The sequence below is a fragment of the Epargyreus clarus genome, unplaced genomic scaffold (genome assembly GCF_041222505.1).
Source record: "Epargyreus clarus isolate Ecla_fem2 unplaced genomic scaffold, WU_Ecla_fem_2.2 ptg000032l, whole genome shotgun sequence".
Taxonomy (NCBI): Eukaryota; Metazoa; Arthropoda; class Insecta; order Lepidoptera; family Hesperiidae; genus Epargyreus; species Epargyreus clarus.
The window spans coordinates 927,339-952,098 of record NW_027332237.1 but is presented as its reverse complement, the minus strand read 5'-3'; the positions used below and the strand labels follow the sequence as shown (position 1 = coordinate 952,098).

Sequence of the window (24,760 nt, the reverse complement as noted above, 5' to 3'; positions counted from 1 at the left end):
TAATTATTTGATATGCCCTGCAGCCTAATAGGCTTGACGAATTTTATCATATACGGTGTCTTTGGATTCGTCTAAATTGTGGGAGTGACATAGTTTATATTTGTCAGTCAGTTTTCAAAATAGTTCTGTAATTCATAGTAAGAAGTTGACAACGAGCTTGCGGTCCATCTGATAGTAAGTAGCCATTGGACATCTGTAATCAACCCCAGAATAAAAGTCCACTAAGGTTGTCCACAGATGAATTACTACTTCTGAGATGTCAGATCCTTATACTTTTCTCTCTTACCACACCCGTCAAACCAGAACACATCCGCATTTAACACTGATGTTATAAAAAAAGGGAAGGCGGTGGTGCTGCTGTAATTCCCACCCTTTTCAGTGTGTCTCATGGAAAATTTTCTTCACATAAATGCAAAAAGGGTGCATCCAAGATGGAAAGAGATGATGAGTGTTTTACGATGCGCCGAGTAATGTCTGTTATCTCCAATTGGTGAGCTATAAACACTAATAAAGTGTGAATTGTTATGGGTTCAGCTGATTGCCGACCGTGTAAGGCTTTGCGTGTATTGATGGTTTCAGGTTTGCGATTTGTTTAAACAATTGAAAGAAAAAAATCTAGAAAAGTGATATAACAATTGTGAATTGATTTTTGATAAGATTTTAGTAATTTGTCTTTAGTTATAGAATTTGTGTTTTTTTCTTAATGCCAAGAATGTTACTTTAAATGTGAATATTCCATTATTTTATTATATTTTAATTTAATCGGCTTTAAGAAGATGCCTGAGTATCGGTGATGTTTTCTTGGATTTCAAATCCACATTTATGTTTCATTCCTTCCTCAAGAACAAAACCCGTGTCCAGCAGTGGTATATCATATGGATTGCATACACTATACTCAAGTGAATTATTATCTTATATATAAAATTCTCGTGTCACAGTGTTAGTTACCGTACTCCTCTGAAACGGCTTTACCGATCTTCACCAAATTTTATATGCATATTCAGTAGGTCTGAGAATCGGCTACTATCTATTTCTCATACCCCTAAGTGATTGTTTGTTCACCCTTAATATTTTTTATTTTTATGGCAACACAACGTTTGCCGGGTCAGCTAGTATTTAAGTATTTATGTCTTATTCTTTGACAGTTTAAACAGCTTGACGAATTTTAATATTAAAGGTGTCGTTAGATTCTTCTAAGTTTAAATTTGTCTCTGAACCTACGTTTTTAAATAGTTGCGTTTTTTTGTTCAAATAATAATTCTGTCGTTCAATGTGAACAGTGCATTAGTTCGGTATTCCATTGTAACGAACGGCCGTGTCAATTAGGTCGCGTTGTTCAACGTTATGAACAGGAGTGGCTAATGTCAATTCAATTCTCATGTGAACAAGGTTTTCTTATTTAGTTGAAGCAGAGGAGCACCATCAGATGATATTGTCGCTTATGAAGATATGAAACCGATCCTAGATAGGATTGGTGCACTATTTGAAGTTGGCTACAGTGTACCTAAACTTAGGGACTAAGTTGGAACGTCTACTACCCCTGAGGACTAAGTTAGATCGTCTGTAAATAAGAGTTTTTCTTACCATAGAACTGAAACCGTAGTAACTATAGTGGCGCTTAACGCTACTGTTATTTCAACTTATAACAGCAGTGATAAACGCTACTGTTATTTCAACTTATAACAGCAGTGATAAACGCTGCTGTTATTGGAAGTTGTGGTAAGGAAGACTTTTTTCAGGCAATACAGCTTATTTCTCAGAGGTAGCGATGCATCTGTGGTTACCTCTGGTAAGGGAATCTTATTTGATATTGATTACAGATGTCCAAGGTCAGCAGTAGCCACTTACCAACAGGTGGACTGCATGTTCGTCTGCTACTCCTATATTATAAAAAGGTAGTAAGAAGGCAATAAGAGGTGGCTTCCTAGAAAGAGAGGTATGAAAGAAATGACAATATGACTAGTGATTCGTTTTATTTCTAATCCTCTTCTGTGGTAGAAACTTTTCCATAATTACATATTAATTTATCGCTGTATTTACTATTTACTACATTTTAACTAAGTAAGTAGTCGCAACGTATTTTTCTGTGAAATGTTATTTGATTGTAAATAATTATGACTGACTCATGCGGAAATTACTCATAGAATTGCAATTTCTAGATTTATTTTATAGAGACTAAGATATTCTATTTTTTGCACTTATATCAAAATTTTTGCATTATTTTCTTGATATGATTCATAGCTTAGTGTGTCATTTTTTTGTAAGATTGAATGAGTTAATGCAGTCCACTTGATGTAAAGTGATAACTGATGCCCATGGACATAAGTAACCAACTCTATATAAAATAGTTTCTGTCTAAAGCCAAATGCGTTCTAACTCCTTTTTTATAATATAAGAGTAGCAGACGAGCATGAAATCCACCTGTTGGTAAGTGCCTACTGCCGCCCATGGACATCTGTAATCAACCCGAGATAGGATTAGATATTCCTACCTGAGGTTAGCCACAAATGCGCCGCTGAGGACTAAGCTGGAACGCCTCGGAAAAGTCTTTCTCCCTTACCACACCCTTCAAACCGGAACACAGCAGCGCCTGACACTGCTGTTATTAGGTAGAAATAGGTGTGGTGGTGGTGCCGCCGAAGTCGAACCACAAAGGGTTCTACCATCTTCCTGATGACTAAGATAGTCACCTCATTATGTAAGTCAGCCAGCATCCATATGGCTCCATACTGATTCTATCATGTTTTATTATCGACGTATAATAATTAATAACACCGGGTTACTTGCAAGAATCATTAACTATTAAAAATAATAATTACCATAAATATTTAATTTAGGCTTTTTAAATATAATCTTCTATTTTGGTTTTAATATTTGCAACAGAAAGAATTAATTACTTTAACAAAGAGTATTTAACCAAAAATAAAAACAATAATAAAAATATTTAAGGAAAGTAAAATTAAATTTTAACTAAATTAAGGACTTAAAGTGTCAAAAATAATTTTCATTTACGACAAAAAGCGTATGTTTTCGAAACTGGGATATTAAATTACCGTAATTTCCAGCGATTTTAAATACAATTACTCATTCCCGTCAGAATCGCCATATCAAATTAATCTTCATCATATGGACGAGTCGCGACTCATTACCATACCGCGATCGATCGGTAATGAGTGCTCGATTAAAATATGAGTGTATTTGTAACACACGATTTTCACGATATTTTGTAACGTTTATTTTTTAATTAAAAACACACAATCATCAATTGTATTTGCGTTAATAAAAAAGTGTATTTTTACTTTTTATTTTCGTCAAAACTATATACTCATAAATACATAATATAAAATATATTTTATTAATTTTAAAATTGTTTATTATTTTTGTAATTAATTGTATTAATTTCATTTCAAACTTGGATAAATCGCGACTCATTTCATTTGAAACATTTTTTAAAAAGTTCAACGCTTCTAGAATTTTATTTTATTTATCGTCGAAACAGTTTGGGTTTAAACTTAAACGTTACACTGTACGACTTCCCAAAAGAAAGAGATTACTTTTGTCAATGTAACCTGAGACCTGAGAGATTTATAAAATAAAAAAAAAGAAAATCTCAAAGGTATGTGAAGTCTACCAATACGCACTTGACCAGCGCGATGGACTATGGCCTAATCCTTCTAATTATGAGAGGCATCCGTGCCCAGCAGTGGGCCTATCCCACTGTTGGACACGGGTGCCTCTGGGTAGGAATGGGTTGTTGATGATGATGATGAACCTGAGTCATTAGGTACCTTTTTTAGCTTTTAATAAATTGTTTTGATTCAATAGTAGATGTTATTGCGAAAAAACGTGCAAAATGAAACGGTGTAAATGAATTTTATTTTTATCTCCAAACTCCGCATCTATTTCTGTAATGAATCAACATATCACTTGTAGCAACCCATTTGTTATGTCTGTAGAGATCATAAAATAGCTAAAGCGAAAAAAAAAACAATTGCTTTAAAATAGGCTATAATAAGTCATTCCCACAATTGTGATGACGCTAACGACATTCTAGTCTTCATATTATTATGTTAGAATATTTTGAAGGTGGTAGAACCCTTTGTGGCTCTACTCCGGCGGCACCACCACCACACGTTTTTACCAAATAACAGCAGTGTCCAGCGCTGCCGTGTTCTGGTTTGAAGGGTCTGGTAAGTGAGACATACTTTTCCGAGGCGTTCCAGCTTAGTCCACAGGGGTAGCGGCGCATCTGTGGCCGACCTCAGGTAGGGAAATCTAATCCTATCTGGGTTGATTACTGATGTCCATGGGCAGCAGTAGTCACTTACCATCAGGTAGACTGTATGCTCGTCTGCTACTCCTATATTATAAAAAAATCCAGCAAGTTCTTTGAGCCAAAAAATTACACATACATACTCCCAAATAACATTACCCTCCGCAATTGAGTAAAAATCCTCTTTAACTTTGATCGTAAATGACCATCTTTTGCCTTTGCCACACTGCCTTTAGTCACTTTGCCCACAAATCACAATATCAACCGGTTTTTTTCTACATGTATAAAAAATTTCGACGTCGTAGGCCACAGGTCGTAGTCGTAGGTCGTGACGTATAAACCGCCCCAAATAGAGATGTAACACGTCGATACGCGTGTAATTTTCAACGACGTCTTTCTAAATGTGTAACTTAAAATGACGTCGTAGGCCACAGGTCGTGTTGTAGGTCGTGACGTATAAACCGCCCCATATAAAGATGTAACACGTCGATACGCGTGTAATTTCCGCGCGCTAATAGCAGCCCCGGGCGCCACTCTCAGTGTAAATCGGTTCCAACAATTTTTTGCTTCTACTCGTACCGTAAGTTGTCGTGTCGGTTCTTATAAAACGTATTAATTCTACGTAATTTTGTTATGCATGTATTATGACGTGGTTAGAGTTATAGTAGTAAAAATGTACGGAAGTGTGTAGCTTGTGTAGATCTCAATTGATCTAGAAAGTTAAGCAACATCAGGAGTGGTCGAAAATTGGATGGGTGACCGCCAGTGGTTAACATGCGCTTCTATGCTTCAAGGGTTCACGATTAAGTGGCTACTGCCGCCCATGGACATCTGTAATCAACCCACGATAAGATTACATTTCTACCTGAGGTCGGCCCCAAATGCACCGATACCCCTGAGCACTAAGCTGGAACGCCTCAAAAAAGTATGCCTCCCTTACTACACCCTTCAAAACAAAACACAGCAGCGCTTAATACTGCTGTCATTAGGTGTGGCAATGGTGCCGGCGGAGTCAAACCACTAAGTTCTAGGAACTTTAAGGCCTGAAGCCTAAAGCCGATCACAGGTGTGTTGCAACTCTTTTGGACTAAGATAGTCGCCTCGTAGTAACTCAGATACGGAGTATATGTACAAGAAATAATCTTAACGAACCAAGCGGGCCCCGGTGGGTCGCTAGCGTATTATATTTCTCTTCGGGACTTATATCCGCATTCCAGCTCCAGATTGAAACGTCGACATTCCCTTGGACTAATTAGTTTTATTGTTAGGGTATCGTATTTAGGGCGAATACAGAAGTGCGGATTTGCGATTTTATCACACAGAATCTGCGATTAGTCGCACATTAATCACGCAAATATTTAATCATAATTTTTAATGATGATGTTAATATTTTTTTATAAGTTTTAAAATAATAGATACTCGTATATGCATGAATTGCACACACAACAATGTGAATCTATTTCTGTGACATTGATATTACATATATCATAATGTGGCTTCATCGAATTTTTATTTCTGATATTATTATCCACTCTCAAGTCTCTCTCGACTTATTAACAACATCAAAGTAAAACTGTCATAAAGAAACAATATATTTTGAGAGATATTTAGTTAAAAGGAAACTTACTGTTGCAAGTGTGCAATCGGCCTGCGATCCAATTCTTTACGAGTTAGATCGTTATACTAGAGTGTTGAATAAACATTGTTTTATTTTTATTTCTGCGTCTGTAAGCCGATATTCTTGTATTTCAGTTGTCGTGCATAAAGGGGGCATATCAACGTCGAGATGAAATAATACATTTACATTTTGACGTTCCAGTAGCTAAAACACTAATGAAGTTCATTTCTGGGAATAAATTTTATAATATATACAACATTACAATTATTTTTATAATGATACACATAAAAGCACTCTATTGGGGGTTCAGAGGATACATCTCCACAGACTATGATTTTTAAAAGTTATCATCATCATCATCAACCCATTATTGTCCTACTGCTGGGCATGGGTCTTCTCTCAGAATGAGAAGGTTTAGGCCATAGTCAACCGCGCTGGCCAAGTGCGTATTGGTAGACTTCACATACCTTTGAGATTTACATACATTTGAGAGATAAAAAAAATATATTAATCTCTCAGGTGTGCAGGTTTCCTCGCGATGGTTTTCTCTCACCGTCTAAGCAAGTGATAATTATCAGTATGGATGTTTGTAAATACAAAGACAAATATACAAACACCCCGACCAAGAATAGGATCCAAATTCATTCATTAAATGTTTGCCTGTACGGGAATTGAACGTGGAAGTCCGTCGGACCAGTCCTCAAAAGTCTCTAACCAAATTCAACAGCTTTGCCAAGATCACTCTGGTTTAATGAATGTAAACAATACATTAGTCCTTATAATATTCCCTATATTAAACCCGAGCTAGATTTTAAAATAAGCCTTGATTTATTTGTTGCGGATATTTCAAAAACAGTACATCGACATCGTTCGTATGCCAAGAAACGTCTATCTTGTGTATATTTAGAATTATTTTCGTAAATTTGTTGTCGACTGAGCGACATTTAAATGTTATGCTCTAAATATTAATAAAACGTGTACATAGGCACAGTTTAATGTAAAATATTAAGAAATGCTTTGAAGGGTAATAATATGTCTGTATCTAATACCTTTATATATATATACTAGCTGACCCGGCAAACTTTGTACCGCCTCAAAATCTATTTATCAAACTCGTGGATAATGTAGCTTTCGAATGGTGAAAGAATTTTTAAAATCGGTCCAGTAGTTTTTGAGCCTATTCATTACAACCAAACAAACAAACAAAGTTTTCCTCTTTATAATATTAGTTTAGATATATCAACGATCTCGGAAACGGCTTAAATGAGTTTCTTGAAATTTTGTATTCAGGGAGTTTCGGGGGCGATAAATCGATCTAGCTAGCTTATTTTCAGAAAATGTCGAATACGAAGCTAAATTTCGCCACCGTTTACGGAGTTAGAATAACTCGATCGGGAAATCAGGCGCCTTAAAACGCTGGAGACCCGGGTTCAAATGCCGGCCTGAATTTTTCTTTAATTTTTTCTTTTTTTTTCGAGTTTCCTTCTTTTTGTGAGAAAAATAATTGCACTCGTGACTTTTTATTTCAAATAATCGGTATTTTTGTTTTATTATTATAACACCGAGAAAACCTTGGTCATCCAGGTACTAATGTAAAAGGTAAAACCCTTCATAATTGACCTCCGTTACATCTCCTTCAGTTTTATAACGACAGTGTTAATCGCCGAGTTCTGGTTTGTGGGGCGTCGTAAGGGAAACATTTTTATTACAGGCATGATAGAGGCTCGAGACGTACAAGCTCAGTTCTCATCGGTAGCAACGCATCTTGGCCCACTTCAGGTCTACTTTCAGGTCAATTTTCATCTAATCTTATCTGGGATAAGTACAAATGTCTGCTACCCGTAGCAGTATCCACTTTACCATTAGGTGGATGTTTGCCTGCTATTTGCTTGTTATTGAAGATGGTAGAACCCCTTGTGGTTCGAATCCGGTGGCACCACCGCCACACCTATTTCTGCCTAATAACAGCAGTGTTGGCGCTGCTGTGTTCCATTTTGAAGGGTGTGGTAAGGGAGACATACTTTTCCGAGGCGTTCCAGCTTAACTCCGGGGTAGCGGCGCATCTGTGGCCGAGCTCAGGTAGAAATATCAAATCCTATCTGGGCTTGACTACAGATGTCCATGGGCGGCAGTAGCCACTTACCATCAGGTGGATTGCATGCACGTCTGCTACTCCTATATTGTATAAAAAAATCAACTGGCAAAGTTTTTACGATCAATTTCGGCATTCCAGTACCATTTGTAATATTACAGCCCAACAAAATACCACCCAACGTAACAGTTAATAGATATATATCCAAGACTATCCATTACATAGGCATATCAATCTTAACTAATCAATCTGAATGTTCTCGGATCACTTGTGACCCATTTCGTTAATTATAAGCCAAGCGTTTATTGGCATTTGACTTTCATTAGGAACTAATTGTGAATCAGAGTTTGTTTATGAAGCTCGATTGGACTCTAATCTATCCTATTCGTTTGGCTATAGTTCTAATTATATGCCTTCGAAGCATGCATTTCGAAGGTAGAACCCTTTGTTGTTCGATTCTAGTGGGACCACCACCGCCACACCTATTTCTGCAATATCAGCAGTGTTCAACGCTACTGTGTTCTGGTTTGAAGGGTATGGCAAGAAATAGATTTCCGAGGCATTCCAGCTTAGTCCTCAGGGGTAGCGGCGCATCTGTGGCCGACCTCAGATAGGAATGTTATGTTATCTGGAGTCGATTACAGCCCATGGGCGGCAGTAGCCACTTACAATCAGGTGGACTGAATGCTCGTCTATTATTCCTATATTATATAAAATATTGGCTACAACCACCCATAGACACTAATAACCAACACCAAATAAAATAGAGGTTTCATCTGATACCGATCACAGATCCCTTATTATTACAACTAAGAAGCTCGTCTCATATGTGAGTCACCCACAAAATCTTTCAACTTTCTAATAAAAAAATGTATACTCTTATTTATTAACTAAAGCTTTTAAAATATAGCATACAAGGAAAGGTATAAAATAGAAACTTATTTTGTATCTAAATTAATCCCAGATTTACCATTGACCCTAAAACTATAAGGTCTTTGTTATAAGCCATGTGCCCCACATAAAGATATAATATGATAGTAATATAAATATATTTATGATCAGGAAGTTATTTAGTTTTATTGATTAGAATGGGAATAATGGCTTAGTAGGAATGTAGAATGTATTTTAATTTGTAATGTAAACAATTTTAGGCATAAAGCCGAAACGATACCAAATTTAAGTCCGATACTAAAAAATGTTATGGTTTTCGTAGTGTTTAGGTATGTAATACGAAAAATAATGATTACATTTAAATATTACTTATCTACTATCAATGATGCTAGAAGTAATTGGGTTCGAATAGGGAAATACCACCGCCATACCTATTTTTAGCGTGAAGCAGTTATTGCGTTTCTGTATTCGGCTTAATAGAACGAATGTTTATTATTTCTATGGATGATAGTCATCATCAACCCATTATCGTCCCACTGCTGGGCACGGGTCTCCTCTCAGAGTGAGATGGAATAAGGCCATAGTCCACCGCGCTGGCCAAGTGCGTATTGGTAGACTTCACATACCTTTGAGATGTTTTTTTATAAATCTCCAGGTGTGCAGGTTTCCTTACGATGTTTTCCTTCACCGTTTAAGTAAGTGATAATTAATTTCTAATACTCGTACACACAACATTTTAAAAATCACAGGTATGTGCCTGTGATTTGAACCTCGGCCCCATCGATCGTGAGGCCGAGTTTCTTAACCACTAGGCTATCACTGCTTTTATGGATGATAGTAATAAGGAATAACTTACCATCAGGTGGATTGCATGCTCGCTTGCTATTTGTATTATATAAAATATCAAAAACATTTAGAAGTAGTTGAAGTTAACCTTTAATAGTGTCGAGATAATGTACTTGTTTGTATTTCAGAATAGATAATTCATAGATACGACGGATTACTTTTAATTACAACGAAATAGAGTTTGTTTAATATAACGTATGTCAAAGGTTATCCTAATCATTACCAGAGGATTCTAATATTTTTCAATTAGAACTGAGATATCAATTTTATAATTAAAAACTATATTATTTCAAATGAACATAGGAACTATTCGATCGGTTCAACGGTTCTACGCCCGTAGTTAATAATCAATCCGTCATTCTTTTACATACTAAAGATGGAATTTTGACAGTGACTAGAGTACGTAGAGTTTGTCAAATGTCGATCTTAAACAGATAAACCATTGGGTAGTCTGATTATGCATAACTGGCCTTACAATTTGCCGGTTGATACATGTTGTTGTTCACATTTTTTTTTATAATATAAGAGTAGCAGACGAGCATGCAGTCCACCTGTCGCTAATGACAATCACTCTGTCGCTCTAACCTAATATGCAAAACGTTGTCGCTTAATACAGCACCCTGACCACAACCTTCAAATCAGAACACAGCAGCGCTTAACACTGCTTTTATTAGGTAGATATAGGTGTGGTGGTGGTGCCGCCAGAGTTGAACCACAAATTGTTCAACTACTTTTAATAACCGTTATTAGCATACGTAAATTACAACAGCAACAACAACATATTCTTTATTTGTACACCTTGTATTCTACATTTATACAACATGTTTGTCAAATGTTGTATTATGACTTTCCTTTCAAATCGAAGGTTAACGACACTAGGAAATAACAATCCTATTATAGGACAAGCAAAAATAGATGTATTGTAATTACCAATCGGATTGAGGCCGGTTCCGAAAGATAGGTTATTCGCTATAAATAGCATCGTAACCGAATTGCAGTAGGTGACATACTTTACGAAGTGCGTCAGTATTGGTCTATGAGATACAAATAGTGTTTGTAATTATTACAGACAGACATCCGGATTTATATGTGTACAATGTTTTTAAACACCAGCTAATAATATAATAAATGTATATTAAAAATAGTTTTTAAAAGAAGTTTTTTAGTAATGTTGTCTTCTTAGAAAATCTCTTAACCTTTCTTAACCTTAAGGGGTGCATAAAAATAATTAGTCCGCGATTTTGGGGGTCCGCCATATTGGATTTATTATAACGTGACTAAGCTTAACAGAACTTTATCAAAATCGCTCAAATTGTAAGAAAAAGAAGAATTAAACTAGTAAATTATTATTTAGAACAATATTTATGTTACTTTCAAAATTTATATGAATCCAAAGACATAATATTTAAATCCAATGAAGCCACGTCGAAGACACGCCAAAGAATGAGACATACATACATATGCTTGAAACACATTACCCTCCGCAGGCTGGTTAACAGGAACGTTTTTGTATATCTATATGGATTTCGGCTAGAGATCACGTTTAAGAATGATACATCTTATATATAAAATTCTCGTGTCACAATGTTAGTTACCGTACTCCTCCGAAACGGCTTACCGATTTTCACCAAATTTTATATGCATATTCGGTAGGTCTGCGAATCGGCTACTATCTATTTTTCATACCCCTAAGTGATAAGGGATTTTCACCCTTAACATTTTTTATTTATATGGCAACACAACGTTAGCCGGGTCAGCTAGTACATACTATAATTGTAGACGCTGAAAAACATTACTCCTCGCTGTTGAATAAAAACATAGCAACGTTTTTAGTATACTCATATTGATTTAAGTATTATATAGAACATTACTGACGTCTTAACTCTTGAATCATTGGAAAGCACGGGAAATGCGCAGTTCCTCAAGATAAACAGTTAAATCAACACATGTAAACAATTTACAAACTTTACTTTGCAGACGTGGTTCTAATTTTATCATTACGGTGTACTGAGTACCTGCATTTTATTATTTTAGTAGTTTATTCAGTATATTTTTATAGAAGAATATAAATTGTATGTTGAAGTAGTTTAAACAACTCTTCTAGAACCCTCTGTGGTTAAACTCCGGCGGTACCACCGCCACACTTATTTCTGCCAAATAACAGCTGTGTTAAGCGCCGCTATGTTCTGTTTGAAAGGTGTGGTAACGGAGACATTTACCGATTCCAGCTTAGTCCTCAGGGACGCATCTATGACCGACGCCAAGTAATAATCTAATCTTATCTAGGGTAGATTACAGATGTTCATGGGCAGCAGAAGCCATTTACCATCAGGTGGACTACATGCTCGTTTGCTACTCCTATATTATAAAAAAATGTGTGTTTTTCATACTTATAATGATTTTCTCATTTATTGTGAGTAAAAATATAGTTATAGTAAAGAATAATAAAGTTATAGTAAAGATAATAATTGATTTTAGCTTTCTTGTGTTAATATGATTCTTATAAAATAAATTACATTTCTACGTTCAATTTAAAATTTATTAATTCACATTCCACACACTCAAGAGATTTTTATGGTAGAAGCAATAATTAACAGCTTATAACTGCTTATTTATTAAATACAAATTTAAAAGGACCGTTATCCAAAATCATTGGACTACTAATCTTTATTTTTTGTTATTTTGTTAAATAAACAAATTAATTTGAGTACGTTGTTTACTCTAAATAAAATATTATTACGTAATTACTCCAAAACTCTGTCATTAGTGCAGTGCATAAAGGGATTAGCTAAAACCGTTAAACCGTAAATCAATTACCAAATTAAAACCGTTTTCGCCTTAACTACTATCTTCTAATACGGACAAGCCCATTCCTATTGTCCTCCGTTACACAAATAATATGTTTTACTAATGGGATGACGTCTACATTTGTTATGATTGTTATTGTACCAACATCTCAGTTTCATCTGAGCGGTCCGAACGTCCGGTAGCGTTATAAAAGCGTTATTCGTTTTCGAGTGGGAAACTGTTAACTGTTTTTGCGTTGTTTTATATTTGCGTTAGTGCTGTCCGTTGGTGCATAAATGGTACGTTATTTTTATTGTTATAAAATATATTTTATTTGATAGCGATCTTAAAAATTTAAATGTAATGTAATTATTTTTTTATTTACGTGCGTTTTTTTTATATTTTTTCATATTCTTTGAGATTTTTTAAATGGCGTTATAATTTTGTAGAAATGTAATATAAAAATAATTCCCTTAATTTGTTTGATAGAATATTTTCTCTGATTTCAATAAAAAAGGATATATGTAAAGGATATATAATAATTAGCGAATTAAATATGGCTAAAAATATTTACATTAACATTAACATATTGTATGAAATTTGCTTTCAATATTAAAGTTATTTTCTTGAGTTAAACGAATGTTAATATATAATGAGGTGTCGTTGAATACTTTTAAATTATTGGAAGTAACATATAGACATTATTTTATTAAGCAGTCGTTTCTTATAATTATCTTGTTGATATTAAGACAATGACGAAACCTTTTACGAATCTTACGAGTATGTGTTTAATTGAGTGAGAGTGCGAACATTCGTTGGGATTCCCAAATGACTAATATGAGAAAAGTAATATGGAAGATTTCGTAAATATATTACTGTCCCACTGCTGGGCACTGGTAGGCCATAGTCCACCGCGCTGGCCAAGTGCGTATTGGTAGACTTCACACACCTTTGAGTTTTTTTTAAAGAAGTCTCAGACATAGGAGTAGGTTTGCTCGCGGTTTTCCTTCACCGTTATAGCAAGTGATAATTAATTCCTAATACTCGCATAACTTTAAAAAATCAGTGACATGCCAAGGATTCGAACTACATACAATGAGGGGTCGAATTTTAAATACAAGTCGTATTAAAATTCGTATATGACTACTTACCACCATGAAATGCCCTGTGGTAAATTGCCACCACCGCCCACGGACATCTGTAACCAACTCTATAAAACAGGTTCTACCTGTACCCTTACCATGGGTTTTTACGTTTGACAAATATGACTGTTTTGGTATTTGTTTACGTACTTGCCCATACAATTTCCAATCAGCGCCCCTAGCGGATTATATTAGAACTTGAAAATTGTATGGGCCAATACGTAAACAAATACCAAAACAGTCATATTTGTTGAAACGTAAAACTCGTGGTAAGGGTACTGAGCCCAATCACATGCATTACCATTCCCGAGGACTTAGCCGCCTTATATGTAAGTCAGCTGTAATATTGTAAAATCATGAGCACTATTAACCATTTGTAACTGTAACAAATAAATCTATTCTTATCTTACCGACCACCCAGACTAAGTCCGATTGGGTCAATAGTATACACACGAAAATAGTTGAAAATTAATAATAACATATTCATTTATATCTAACTTGTTCTATTAATACCGGGTAAGCGATGAACGATAAAGTATTAATCGTTTAGGATTTAACAAATGTTTTATTTGCTTTGACTTTTCTGTTCGACTCATAAGTCTTTGTGTTCAGTAGTGCAATTCAATAGTTGCAATTCAATGTGTTTTGTATTCGTATAAAGTCGTAAGAGAGAATTGTTTATTAAAAAATTCCGTATGTATATACCAAAAAGGTATAAATAAGTATAATCGTATATAACGTCGTGCTAAATTTCACCGATGTTTAATATGTTTAGGAACTATTTGAATTCTGTTACGAAGCAAAAAATGATATACAAAATTAATTATTTCTTTTGCATAAAATAAATTATTTTTAGTGCGATTCTACCAAAATGTTCATGGCAATTTCTTTTTACAAAATTATTTATTTATTTTAATTATTATTCTTTTGTCGCTTCACGCCGCTATTTATCTGCTGGCTGTACGACAAGTACCTAACTAAACTATTTTTTGTGCGATAAAATCTTAGGAATCCAATCCTAAATCATAAAAAACCCGAGATAACGGGAAATAAATTAAAAATTTTGGGACCAAAGACGCCGAGAGGTCACGTTACATACGGCCCTTATCAGGGTTTTTTTCGTGTCTATGTTTTTTGTTGTTTCTTAGACTTTTTGAGGGTAAAGTATAAGTAACTAGCATTTGCTAGGGACGCACGTGTTAGCTATCAAATCATAACAAGAGTAACGTAATATTAAAATACAAATTTTTACTCCCCATTTCACGTCCTGATTAGTCAAAATAATTTTCAAATAGATTTTCCAAAAATGGTGAGATTTGTCTTACTTTATTTAATCAGTTGTTATGTGAGATATTATCATTTATTAAATTTATAAAATTTTATAATTTTTAAATTTTGAATTTCATAAATGTTTATGACTTTATTTTTTTCTTTAAGCGCAATATACTTACGTTAGTCCATGATTTCTTTCTGAAAGAAATGTCCATTAAAATATTGTAAAATTTATATAAGTAGAACATACTTATTATGACTATATAACACTATTTTAGAAGTAATGACGTCACTAATATTAACTTTTTTTGTTACAGATAAAACGAGTCAGAAGAAACAAAATGAACAATGTTACGTAAAAACAATTAATTATAAACAAAATTAAAGTGTCAATTAACTGAATTATATTAAATTCGATATAATTTTTTGAAATTTTAATTAATTAAAAGTTCAGTACTACTTGTGGAAGTAATTCAAATTTACTTCTGTCAAAGTTAGAAGGAGAAAAGTGTTTTTGGTGGATTTTTAAAAAATCAGTGTTTACCTATGTGTGAGAAGGCGTGTTTGAGTGCAAAAATGACGAACATTACGCCGGAGACCAGGATCATGATGATGAGGTCTGATGGAAGAAATGGGTACCGGAGACAGGTGAGGTTTTCAAAATATTATCGAATTAATAATTTTATTTATTTTTAGGGTCTATTTATTTAGTCTATTTTATTTTTAGGGTTCCGTACCCAAAGGGTAAAAACGGAACCCTATTACTAGACCTCGCTGTCTGTCCGTCTGTCTTTCAGTCCGTCTGTCACGGGGCTATATCTCCGGAACCGTAATAGATAAACACATGGCATTTTTTCACAGTATGTATAACGATGGCAGCTGTAACAACAAATACTAAGAATAAAAAACATCTTCAGGGGTCGCCATACAAGAATCAGCTATTTTTCAACGTTTTTCACTTTATTGAACTGAAATAGGGAGACACTTGAAAGTTTACAGAGTTTGTATAACTGTGGCTGCTATAATAACAAATACTAAAAATAAAAAAAAAGCAAATGAAAATCTGTACCCTAACCATGAGTTTTTACGTTTTGACAAATATGACTGTTTTGGTATTTGTTTACGTATTTGCCCATACAATTTCCAATCAGCGCCCCTAGCGGATTGTATCAGAACTATAGTGTCAGTAACGTAACATTAAATGTCTAAATTGACAAAATGGCGCTTTATGTTTTGTCTCTCTTTTTTGCGAACATGTGAGGCAGACAAAAGGACTTGAGCACTTACTTATTGTTACGTTTACTCAGTCTACTGAAGAAAACGGAACAGAATAATAGATTACGTAAACGGAACGTAAAATTGTGGGATGTTTTGAAAACTCATAGTAAGGGTACTTCATCATCAACCCCTTACTGTCCCACTGCTGGGCACGGGTCTCCTCTCAGAATGAGAAGGATTAGGCCATAGTCCACCGCGCTGGCCAAGTGCGTATTGGTAGACTTCACATACCTTTAAGATTTTTTTTTTATAAAACTCTCAGGTATGCAGGTTTCCTCACGATGTTTTCCTTCACCGTTTAAGCAAGTGATAATTAATTTCTAAAATTATATTAATTGTAACCAACTCCATATGTAACGGAAGTTTTACTTAAATCCGTATGCGTTGTAGCTTCTGAAGACTAAAATTCTCGCCTCATATACTTATAGCTAAGTCGGCCGTCATCTACACTTTTCCAACAAAACGCACAACGGTTTTAAACTTGAAAGAATAATATGACCAAAGCATACAGCGTGAGCAAAACAGTTTATAATATTTTTTGTATTAAAAACATTACGTACAAAATTCGACCTTGCTGTAGTATAATCATACAAATATAATAATAAAAATATTGATTTCCTTTTATAATATTACTCTACACTAGTCATAAAGGCTGTGATAGCCTAGTAGTTCAGAAACATGGCCTCTCGATCGAGGGGTCCGAGGTTCAAATCACGCACGCACCTCTGATTTAAAAATTATGTGCGACTTAGAAATTAATTAGCACTTGCTAAGACGGTGAAGGAAAACATCGTGAGGAAACCTGCACACCTGAGAGATTTATATAAAAAATCTCAAAGGTATGTGAAGTATACCAATACGCACTTGGCCAGCGCGGTGGACTATGGCCTAATCCCACACATTCTGAGAGGAGACCCGTGCCCAGCAGTGGGACAGTAACGTGTTGATGATGATCCATAAAACAATACATCCGTCCTCACTTCAATCATTAAAACGTCATTATAATCTTAATTATATAATTTGTCATTCGTTACAGAAATCATTCTGTACACATAATTTGAAACTGTGACATCAAGTTTCTATTTTGTACTTAATTTAACCTTATTTCTCAATATATAGGACTTAATATTCCCTACTTCACATACAATTTAAGTTTGTTAGGGAACCTTAATACTTATTTATTATATGCAGTTATTAGAGCCTTATAATCGTGTAGTAAGGTTTGGTTTCGTCATATCAAATGTAATGTCATAACATATGTGAATATGAGGCAGTGTGCCGGTCAATGAACCCTCCAAATGTTCAATCTAGCGAACGCTTTTAGATAAAGTGCGTGCTTGTAGTGATGTACAAAATCTCATATTGTTATCGATAGATTTGAAATAATTCTGACAAAAATTTTAGTATGTAAAATAACACCTATTTCTACCTAATAACAGCCGTGTTAGGCGCTGCTGTGTTCCGGTTTGAAGGGTGTGGTAAGGGAGACAGAGTTTTCCGAGGCGTTCCAGCTTGGTCCTCAGGGATAGCGGCGCATCTCTGGCCGACCTCAGGTAGGAATATCTAATCCTATCTGGGGTTGATTACAGATGTCCATGGGCGGCAGTAGCCACTTACCATCAGGTGGACTGCATGCTCGTTTGCTACTCGTATACTATAAAAAAAAAACGAGAAAGCAGACCACCTGATAGTAAGCAGCGTCTACCGTCTATCAACATCTATAATCATCTCTAGATAGGACTAGTCTTACTTGAAATCAATCAGAGATGCATTGGTACCCTTGAGGATTAAGTTAGAACGTCTCATATAGGTATGTTCCTCATACGACTCCCTTAAAATTAATATATAGCAGTGTGAAACATTTCTTTTATAAGGTAATAATGATTGTGGCAGTGGTGCATTTGGAGTCCAACCAAGGAATCTATTATCATCAAGATTTTTATAAGGACAGGCATATTTATTAAAGTTGTTCATACATGTATTTCCAGCACCGACTAAGTTATTAAGCCTTTAACTATCTCAAATACTGTTATTTAAATTTCAAAAAATAAATTCCATTACATAGTCAGCGTCAAGAGCTGCAACCCTTTTTTTAAAGTATTTTGGCAAAGGGAGATATCCCGCCGGGCTAGGTGATCATGCCCAGGGAGCGGCCGTGCTCCGACAGTCTTAGTTCAGAGCTTGTATATATGCAGGATATTTAGAAATCTTCGATAGCGTGATTCAGAATACTCGTGGCGCCATCTCTTGTCGAGTAGCGGGAGGTCGCCACAGTATCGATATATGGTTAGCTGCAAAAAGTGCCTCATATAAAGCACTTACTTGATTATTGCTGTTTCAATTCAAAAAAATCAATTACAAATTCATTGCCGGCGCCATAAGATGCAACCTAATTTAAATACTCAAAGTATTGATGAATAGTTAACCGCAAAAAACCTTTTGTCATTTCATTTACGTTGTATAAATTGTAGCATGCCATGACGTGACGTGAAACGATTCAAAATTTTGTAAACAATACCTTTTGAGCGACTGTTGTTAATTGTTCTTTTGAGTAATGTAAATGTTGGGTTTCTCAAATTGTTTAGAATTGAGGAACAATATTTGTTCCGAGTTTTTCTGATCATAGATTTACATTATTATAACTCTTCAAGATAAGAAAGGGTTTCTAAAATTCTTTTATATTTGCCCCGAGTTTTTCTGATCATAGATTTACATTAACTTTTCAAGATAAGAAAGGGTTTCTACTTCTCTTTTTTCGACGTCTGCGGGAAAAATCCTATATGGATTAGTATGCTCGGAATAATGTAAAACTGTAAAAGTCGTAGTTGCAAGTGATAAACATATAATATAAAAATAATAGCTGCTATTTTTCCATTTAAGTTGTTTTATTATTTGGGATATGATTTTGAGGTTGTGATTAGGCACACTGACTTATTCGAGGCATTTTAATTCTGGCCTAGAAACCACGTGCTTATTATTAATTATTAACTTCTAGTAAAAATCCTGTCCTGCTTCTAACATCTACGTATATTAGGAAAACCTTGAAATAAGGATATAATTACTTAAGATCGTAACCTAATCGCAATAAATAAAATAACTAACAATAAAAAGTAACACTAAAATATGTTCAAAAATATCGATAGCTCCGTCCCTAGCAAACCATTCACACTACACATGGTGTTCCAACATTGATCGATTCTCCAGTCTGGATCGCCCTGTACCTACGATTGGTTATAAACTTGTTACCGAAATACATGCAGGATATATCCTCAGGTTCCGAAGTTGCTGTAGAACCTGTTCGGGAAAGTGGTTTGATTGTATTAATGGTGGTCCTGAGTTCGATGACGCGGCTAAGCAAACATACCAAAGGATAATAGATAATTAGTTAGTTCTAAATTTACTTTGGCTTTTACTTTGAATTAGTGGTGGTAGTTTTACTGACAATCAAAAAATGCTCTGTAAAGAACCTATTTTGAATTAAAAAAAATGATTTGATTTGAATTAATTAGATATATAACTTTGCGTGCAAATAACATATATAAAAAATATAAAAAAAAAAACATATTTTTTGCGCTATTGAGCATTGTATGTATCTTGGTTATAGTAAAAATATTATTACTACTAATTACCTATTACTTCAAAATTAGTATCTAGGGGTAATAAGAACGTAACGCACCGTATATACTGCTTTATACTATGCTAGGGTGCATATGCAACAAAACAATTATGTCGGTACTAGACAAGCGAGGTCGGATACATTATTTTGGTCTAACTTTAGTCAAGCACCGCATAGTAACATGTGGTACGGAACTTAAGAATCTTGTTTTAAAATCCCCTTTGTTCCAGATCCTCGCAGCCCTGGCAGTGTCGTTAGGGCCCTTCGCAGCGGGTCTCGGCAAGGGCTACATGTCGCCAGCCATTGCGTCGATGCAGGACCCTCGACGACACTCCACCTTCACGGTCAATGACCAACAGGCCAGTTGGATCGCTAGCTTGAGTTTATTGGGTAAGTTCTTAAGAAGCAGAAAAAAATTCAATGGTTCAATGTAAGAGATTGCTGTCGCTTCAATTTCTGTGACCATGGTACTTCTGCCTGACTTAATACTAGGTAATCTTTTAAGATTTTTTATAATATAAGAATGGCAGACGAGCATGCAGTCCACATGATAGTAGGTGGTTACTGCTGCCCATGGACATCTGTAATCAGTCCCAGATAAGATTAGATTCCTGCCTGAGGTCAACGGCCGATGCTCCGCTGAGGACTAAGCTTGAAAGCTTCGGAAAAGTATGTGCCCCTTGTCGCACTCTTCTAGCAGAACACAGCAGCGTTTAACACTGCTGTTATGAGGCAGACATAGGTGTGGCGGTGGTGCCGCCGGAGTCGTACCCCAAAGGGTCCTACCACGTTCTAAAGAAATATAAATATAATCCTTTCTACTCTATGTCTGTCTTATAATTATCACAGAAACATTGAAAGGTCCTAGATTTAAGTTAGGTGCGGTTTGGTAGATTGTCTTTAATATGTTCTTCTTCTTTCTTGGCGGTTTCATTCGTCTAGTCTGGGATTAGAATCCCCAGTCAAAGATTGAATTTTAACTTTTCTTTCTTCTTTGTTTTTTAAGTAGCCACATTAATTATAGCCAAACTCCAATAATTTCTGTAACTGTTATTAATAAATATGTGACGATAAAACTATTGTAAATTAATTAAATTTTCCAAAACAATTGTTATTTACATTTACAAGCAAATCTGCGTTCATTCGCTAGTATAATTAAATTTCGCATATACAGGGTGCTTGCGAACACGTGCGCTCAATTACACGTAATTATATGTACAGGGTGTTTCGAAAACCATATTTATATTTTTATTTTTAGCGCGGTTTAAATGTAATGGATCTTTATGGGATGTTGCGTTGAGTGTTAAATGCTATGGTGTTTTATTTATGGGGTTAAGGTAAAGGTTGAAAGGTATGTAATTTGTTATCATCAAAGTTAATAACGAACTGAGAAAAGGGTGGTTTACACATTTATGTGCTAGGGTTGTGGGTTCGAGCCCACGTCAGGAAAATTTAATTTTATTTATCTAGCTTCTGTCGTAGTTACTTAGTTTTATGTGCAAAAGTTGAGGGTTCAATTCTTGGTCAAGAAGATAACGAAGGATAATATTATTTGCTACGTATATTCATGTTTCATCCTTATTGCATCCTCATTCTATCCAAGGATTGCAAGTTCGATTATTGTTTGATTATTTAAATAATGAGTTTATTTTCTTGTCTAGGTCTAAAAGTTCACGTTGCAATAATAAGCTATAAGCATAATAATATGTAAAAAAGTATTAAATTTGTATACAAAAAATCTGCCCCACCGGGGAATCGAAGCCGGATCTTCCACCCGGAGCTGTACAACAAACAACAAACAACAATCTTACCTAACAACTCATACCAATACATTACGTTCGTAAATCATCAGAAACTTAATTACCAGCGAACGCGAAAGCAAACACACTAATGAACAAACAATCATGCCCGCACGTCTGTTGTTAAACATATATGAGTAGCTTATTGATTTTGTTAGGAAACTTGTAGGAAATTTACAGTATAGAAAATAGTATAGGAGTTTTTTTATGTATAAAACATACAGGAGTTGCAGACGAGCTTGCAGTCATGCATCAACCGCCCATGGACATCTGTAATCAACCCCAAATAGGATTAGATATTCCTACCTTAGGACGGTCAATTGCGCCGCTACCCCTGAGGACTAAGTTGGAACGCCTCGAAAAAGTATGTCTCCTTTACCACACCCTTCAAACCAGAACACAGCAGCGTTTAACACTGCTGTTATGAGGCAGATATATGTGTGGCGGCGCCGCCGCAGTCGATCCGATATATGAATGAGCTATGTTTAAAACATTTCAATAGGCAACTTTGTAAGCAACAATCATTCTGAAATGAGTCTCTTTGGTCACAAGAAACAATTCAAAGTCTATTTTTAGAAAATCGTTTGTCCCAACCAGGAATCGAAGCGAAACCATTCCATTCACGACCAACTCCGTCGTTTCAGGCCACATACCTCACATTGTGTAACATCAAAGACATATCTAAGTGCATTTCCGGTACGGTTGTTATACTATCGAAGGTTAAACGAAAGCGAAGGAATTTAAACAGGTTCGGTTATAATTCTAATAATTATTTTCTTACTGTTTCGTAATTTTGACATTTTGTCAATGTGTCAAAGACACGAGGGACTTTAATTTATATTTTTTTTTTTTTTTTTTTTTTTTTTTTTATAATATAGGAGTAGCAGACGAGCATGCAGTCCACCTGATGGTAAGTGGCTACTGCCGCCCATGGACATCTGTAATCAATCCCAGACAGGATTAGATATTCCTGTCTGAGGTCGGCCACAGATGCGCCGCTACCCCTGAGGACTAAGCTGGAACGCCTCGGAAAAGTATGTCTCCCTTACCACACCCTTCAAACCGGAACACAGCAGCGCCTAACACTGCTGTTATTAGGTAGAAATAGGTGTGGCGGTGGTGCCGCCGGAGTCGAACCACAATGGGTTCTACCACCTTCAAAGCACTAAAGTAAAAAACACTAAAGTAAGACGACCCTTACGTATTATAAAATAATTTTCTTTGAACGGGAAGCATAAGATATTTAATTAAGTTATAGGATATCCAAGTTAGTCTGGGTAACCTAATCAAGATGGTAATTCTGATGGATTTCTACATAAGGTCGGCAACAGATGCTACCCGCTACGCCTGAGGGATAAACTGGATTGCCTCGGAAAAATATATCTCCCTTACCACACCCTTCGAACCAGAACGCAGCAGCACTTAACACTGCTGCTATTAGGCAGAAATAGGTGTGATCGAGATACTGCCGAAGTCGAACGACACAGAGTTCTCCCACTTTTCTTACGTTACGGTGGTGCTGCTGGATAATTCTGATTCTGATTATATCGATTGCATTGGCATTAAGTTTATTCGTTTCTCGCTTACAATGAACAAAATCCACGATTGCCCAACAGACAAACAGAGTTACGATTGTAATTTGCAAACCAAATGCTACTGCTCAATACTATTCTACAATTGAATGGGAAAGTTGTTTAAAGCTTATGAATTTTGATAAACACTCATGATTACTTAACGTACACTATCATTTCATAAGCGGACAAATACGGCGGGTTATTTTAGTTTAGCGGTAATATTTTCCTGGTTTGACTGTGTCAGAAATAAGCCTTCAGTACCCTTACCATGAGTTTTCAAAACATCGTTTACTCAATCTGAGTTGCTCAATGCTGAGTTGACTGAGTAAACGTAACAATAAGTAAGTGCTCAAGTCTTTTTGTCTGCCTCACATGTTCACAAAAAAGAGAGACTAAATATAATGCGCCATTTTGTCAATTTAGACATTGAATGTTACGTCACTGACACTATAGTTCTGATACAATCCGCTAGGGGCGCTAGATACATTTTCATGATTAATTACAATTGTCGACCCGTGTGGCGAAGCGGTCACCATACCGGTCTGACACGCAGACCGTTCCCAGGTTTGACTCCTGGTTTGACATAAATCCTATTTGAAGTAATCACTTACGATCAAATGGGGTGTACTCATAGATATATTATACTAAAGTAGGATAATATATCTATGGGTGTACTCGTATCATTGTTGGCTTATTCAAATTCGAATTAAAGCTGAAACAATACTTTTACAAGGATTATAATTCAATATGATGGATACAAAATTTGAAATTTTAATTCAATTACTTTTATACGTTTTAACAAAGCGGCACTCCATTTTGCTAACTTTTAAAATAATAACTTTACTATGTAATTTAAAGTATATCATAACCATATACGTATTTATTTGACGACCCGTGTGGCGGAGCGGCCACCATACCGGTCTGACGCGCAAAGGGTCCCGGGTTCGATCCCCGGCCAGACAGAAATCTAAATGATGAATTTAGATTTCTGTTTCTGGGTCTGGGTGTTTGTGTATTTGTCTATGTGTGTGTCCATGGCACCCACGACACAGGGAATCCTAGTGTGGGGCTGTGAGTGTAGAAAGCGTTTTTTTTTTTTTTTTTTTTTTTTTTTTTATATATTGCATGTCTTCATAAAATTATTTCATAACACACGTAATATATTTTAAATCGTGAAACTATTTCCAGGAAGATCTTAAAAAAATAAACATAGTTGTAGTTGATCTCGGTAATGACCAATCAGCAAACAACACTAAGTTTGTAAGTTTGCTTCATAACGCTTCGGAGTAGATATTACAAATATTTATGCTTCTGTCTCTCTGTAGCCACTTTGTAAGTTGATGAGGATTGATATTTTAGCTATTCGTTGATAGAATTTATTATTTTTCTACCGCATCCGTCGTTTACCAAGCAGTCACAAATTCAAACTTGTGGGTAGAGTATTAGCCTTGGTTTGTTTAGGTTTGCAAGTGCTTGTAGCATAGCTTTTAGTCAAGTAAAATATTTGTAAAGGTTTGGACCGTGTGGATGCAGCATTCTAAATAATGGGATTTTTCGAAATATGAATATCAA

General features: G+C 35.4%; 1 protein-coding gene across 2 annotated transcripts in view; it reads left to right on the top strand.

Moving 5' to 3' along the window:
- The window catches only part of LOC140755100 (facilitated trehalose transporter Tret1), a 103,539-nt gene that overhangs the window by 62,074 nt on the left and 16,705 nt on the right, over positions 1-24,760 (top strand). Inside the window, exons 1-3 of one of the 2 annotated variants that reach the window (XM_073090299.1) lie at positions 12,687-12,806; positions 15,239-15,569; positions 20,046-20,205. In XM_073090299.1, the coding sequence (XP_072946400.1) occupies positions 15,468-15,569; positions 20,046-20,205 (262 nt within the window). In that variant the 5' untranslated portion in view covers positions 12,687-12,806; positions 15,239-15,467. Of the gene's footprint in view, positions 1-12,686; positions 12,807-15,238; positions 15,570-20,045; positions 20,206-24,760 lie in introns of those variants that run through there. The other variant, XM_073090298.1, reaches the window with a different exon arrangement.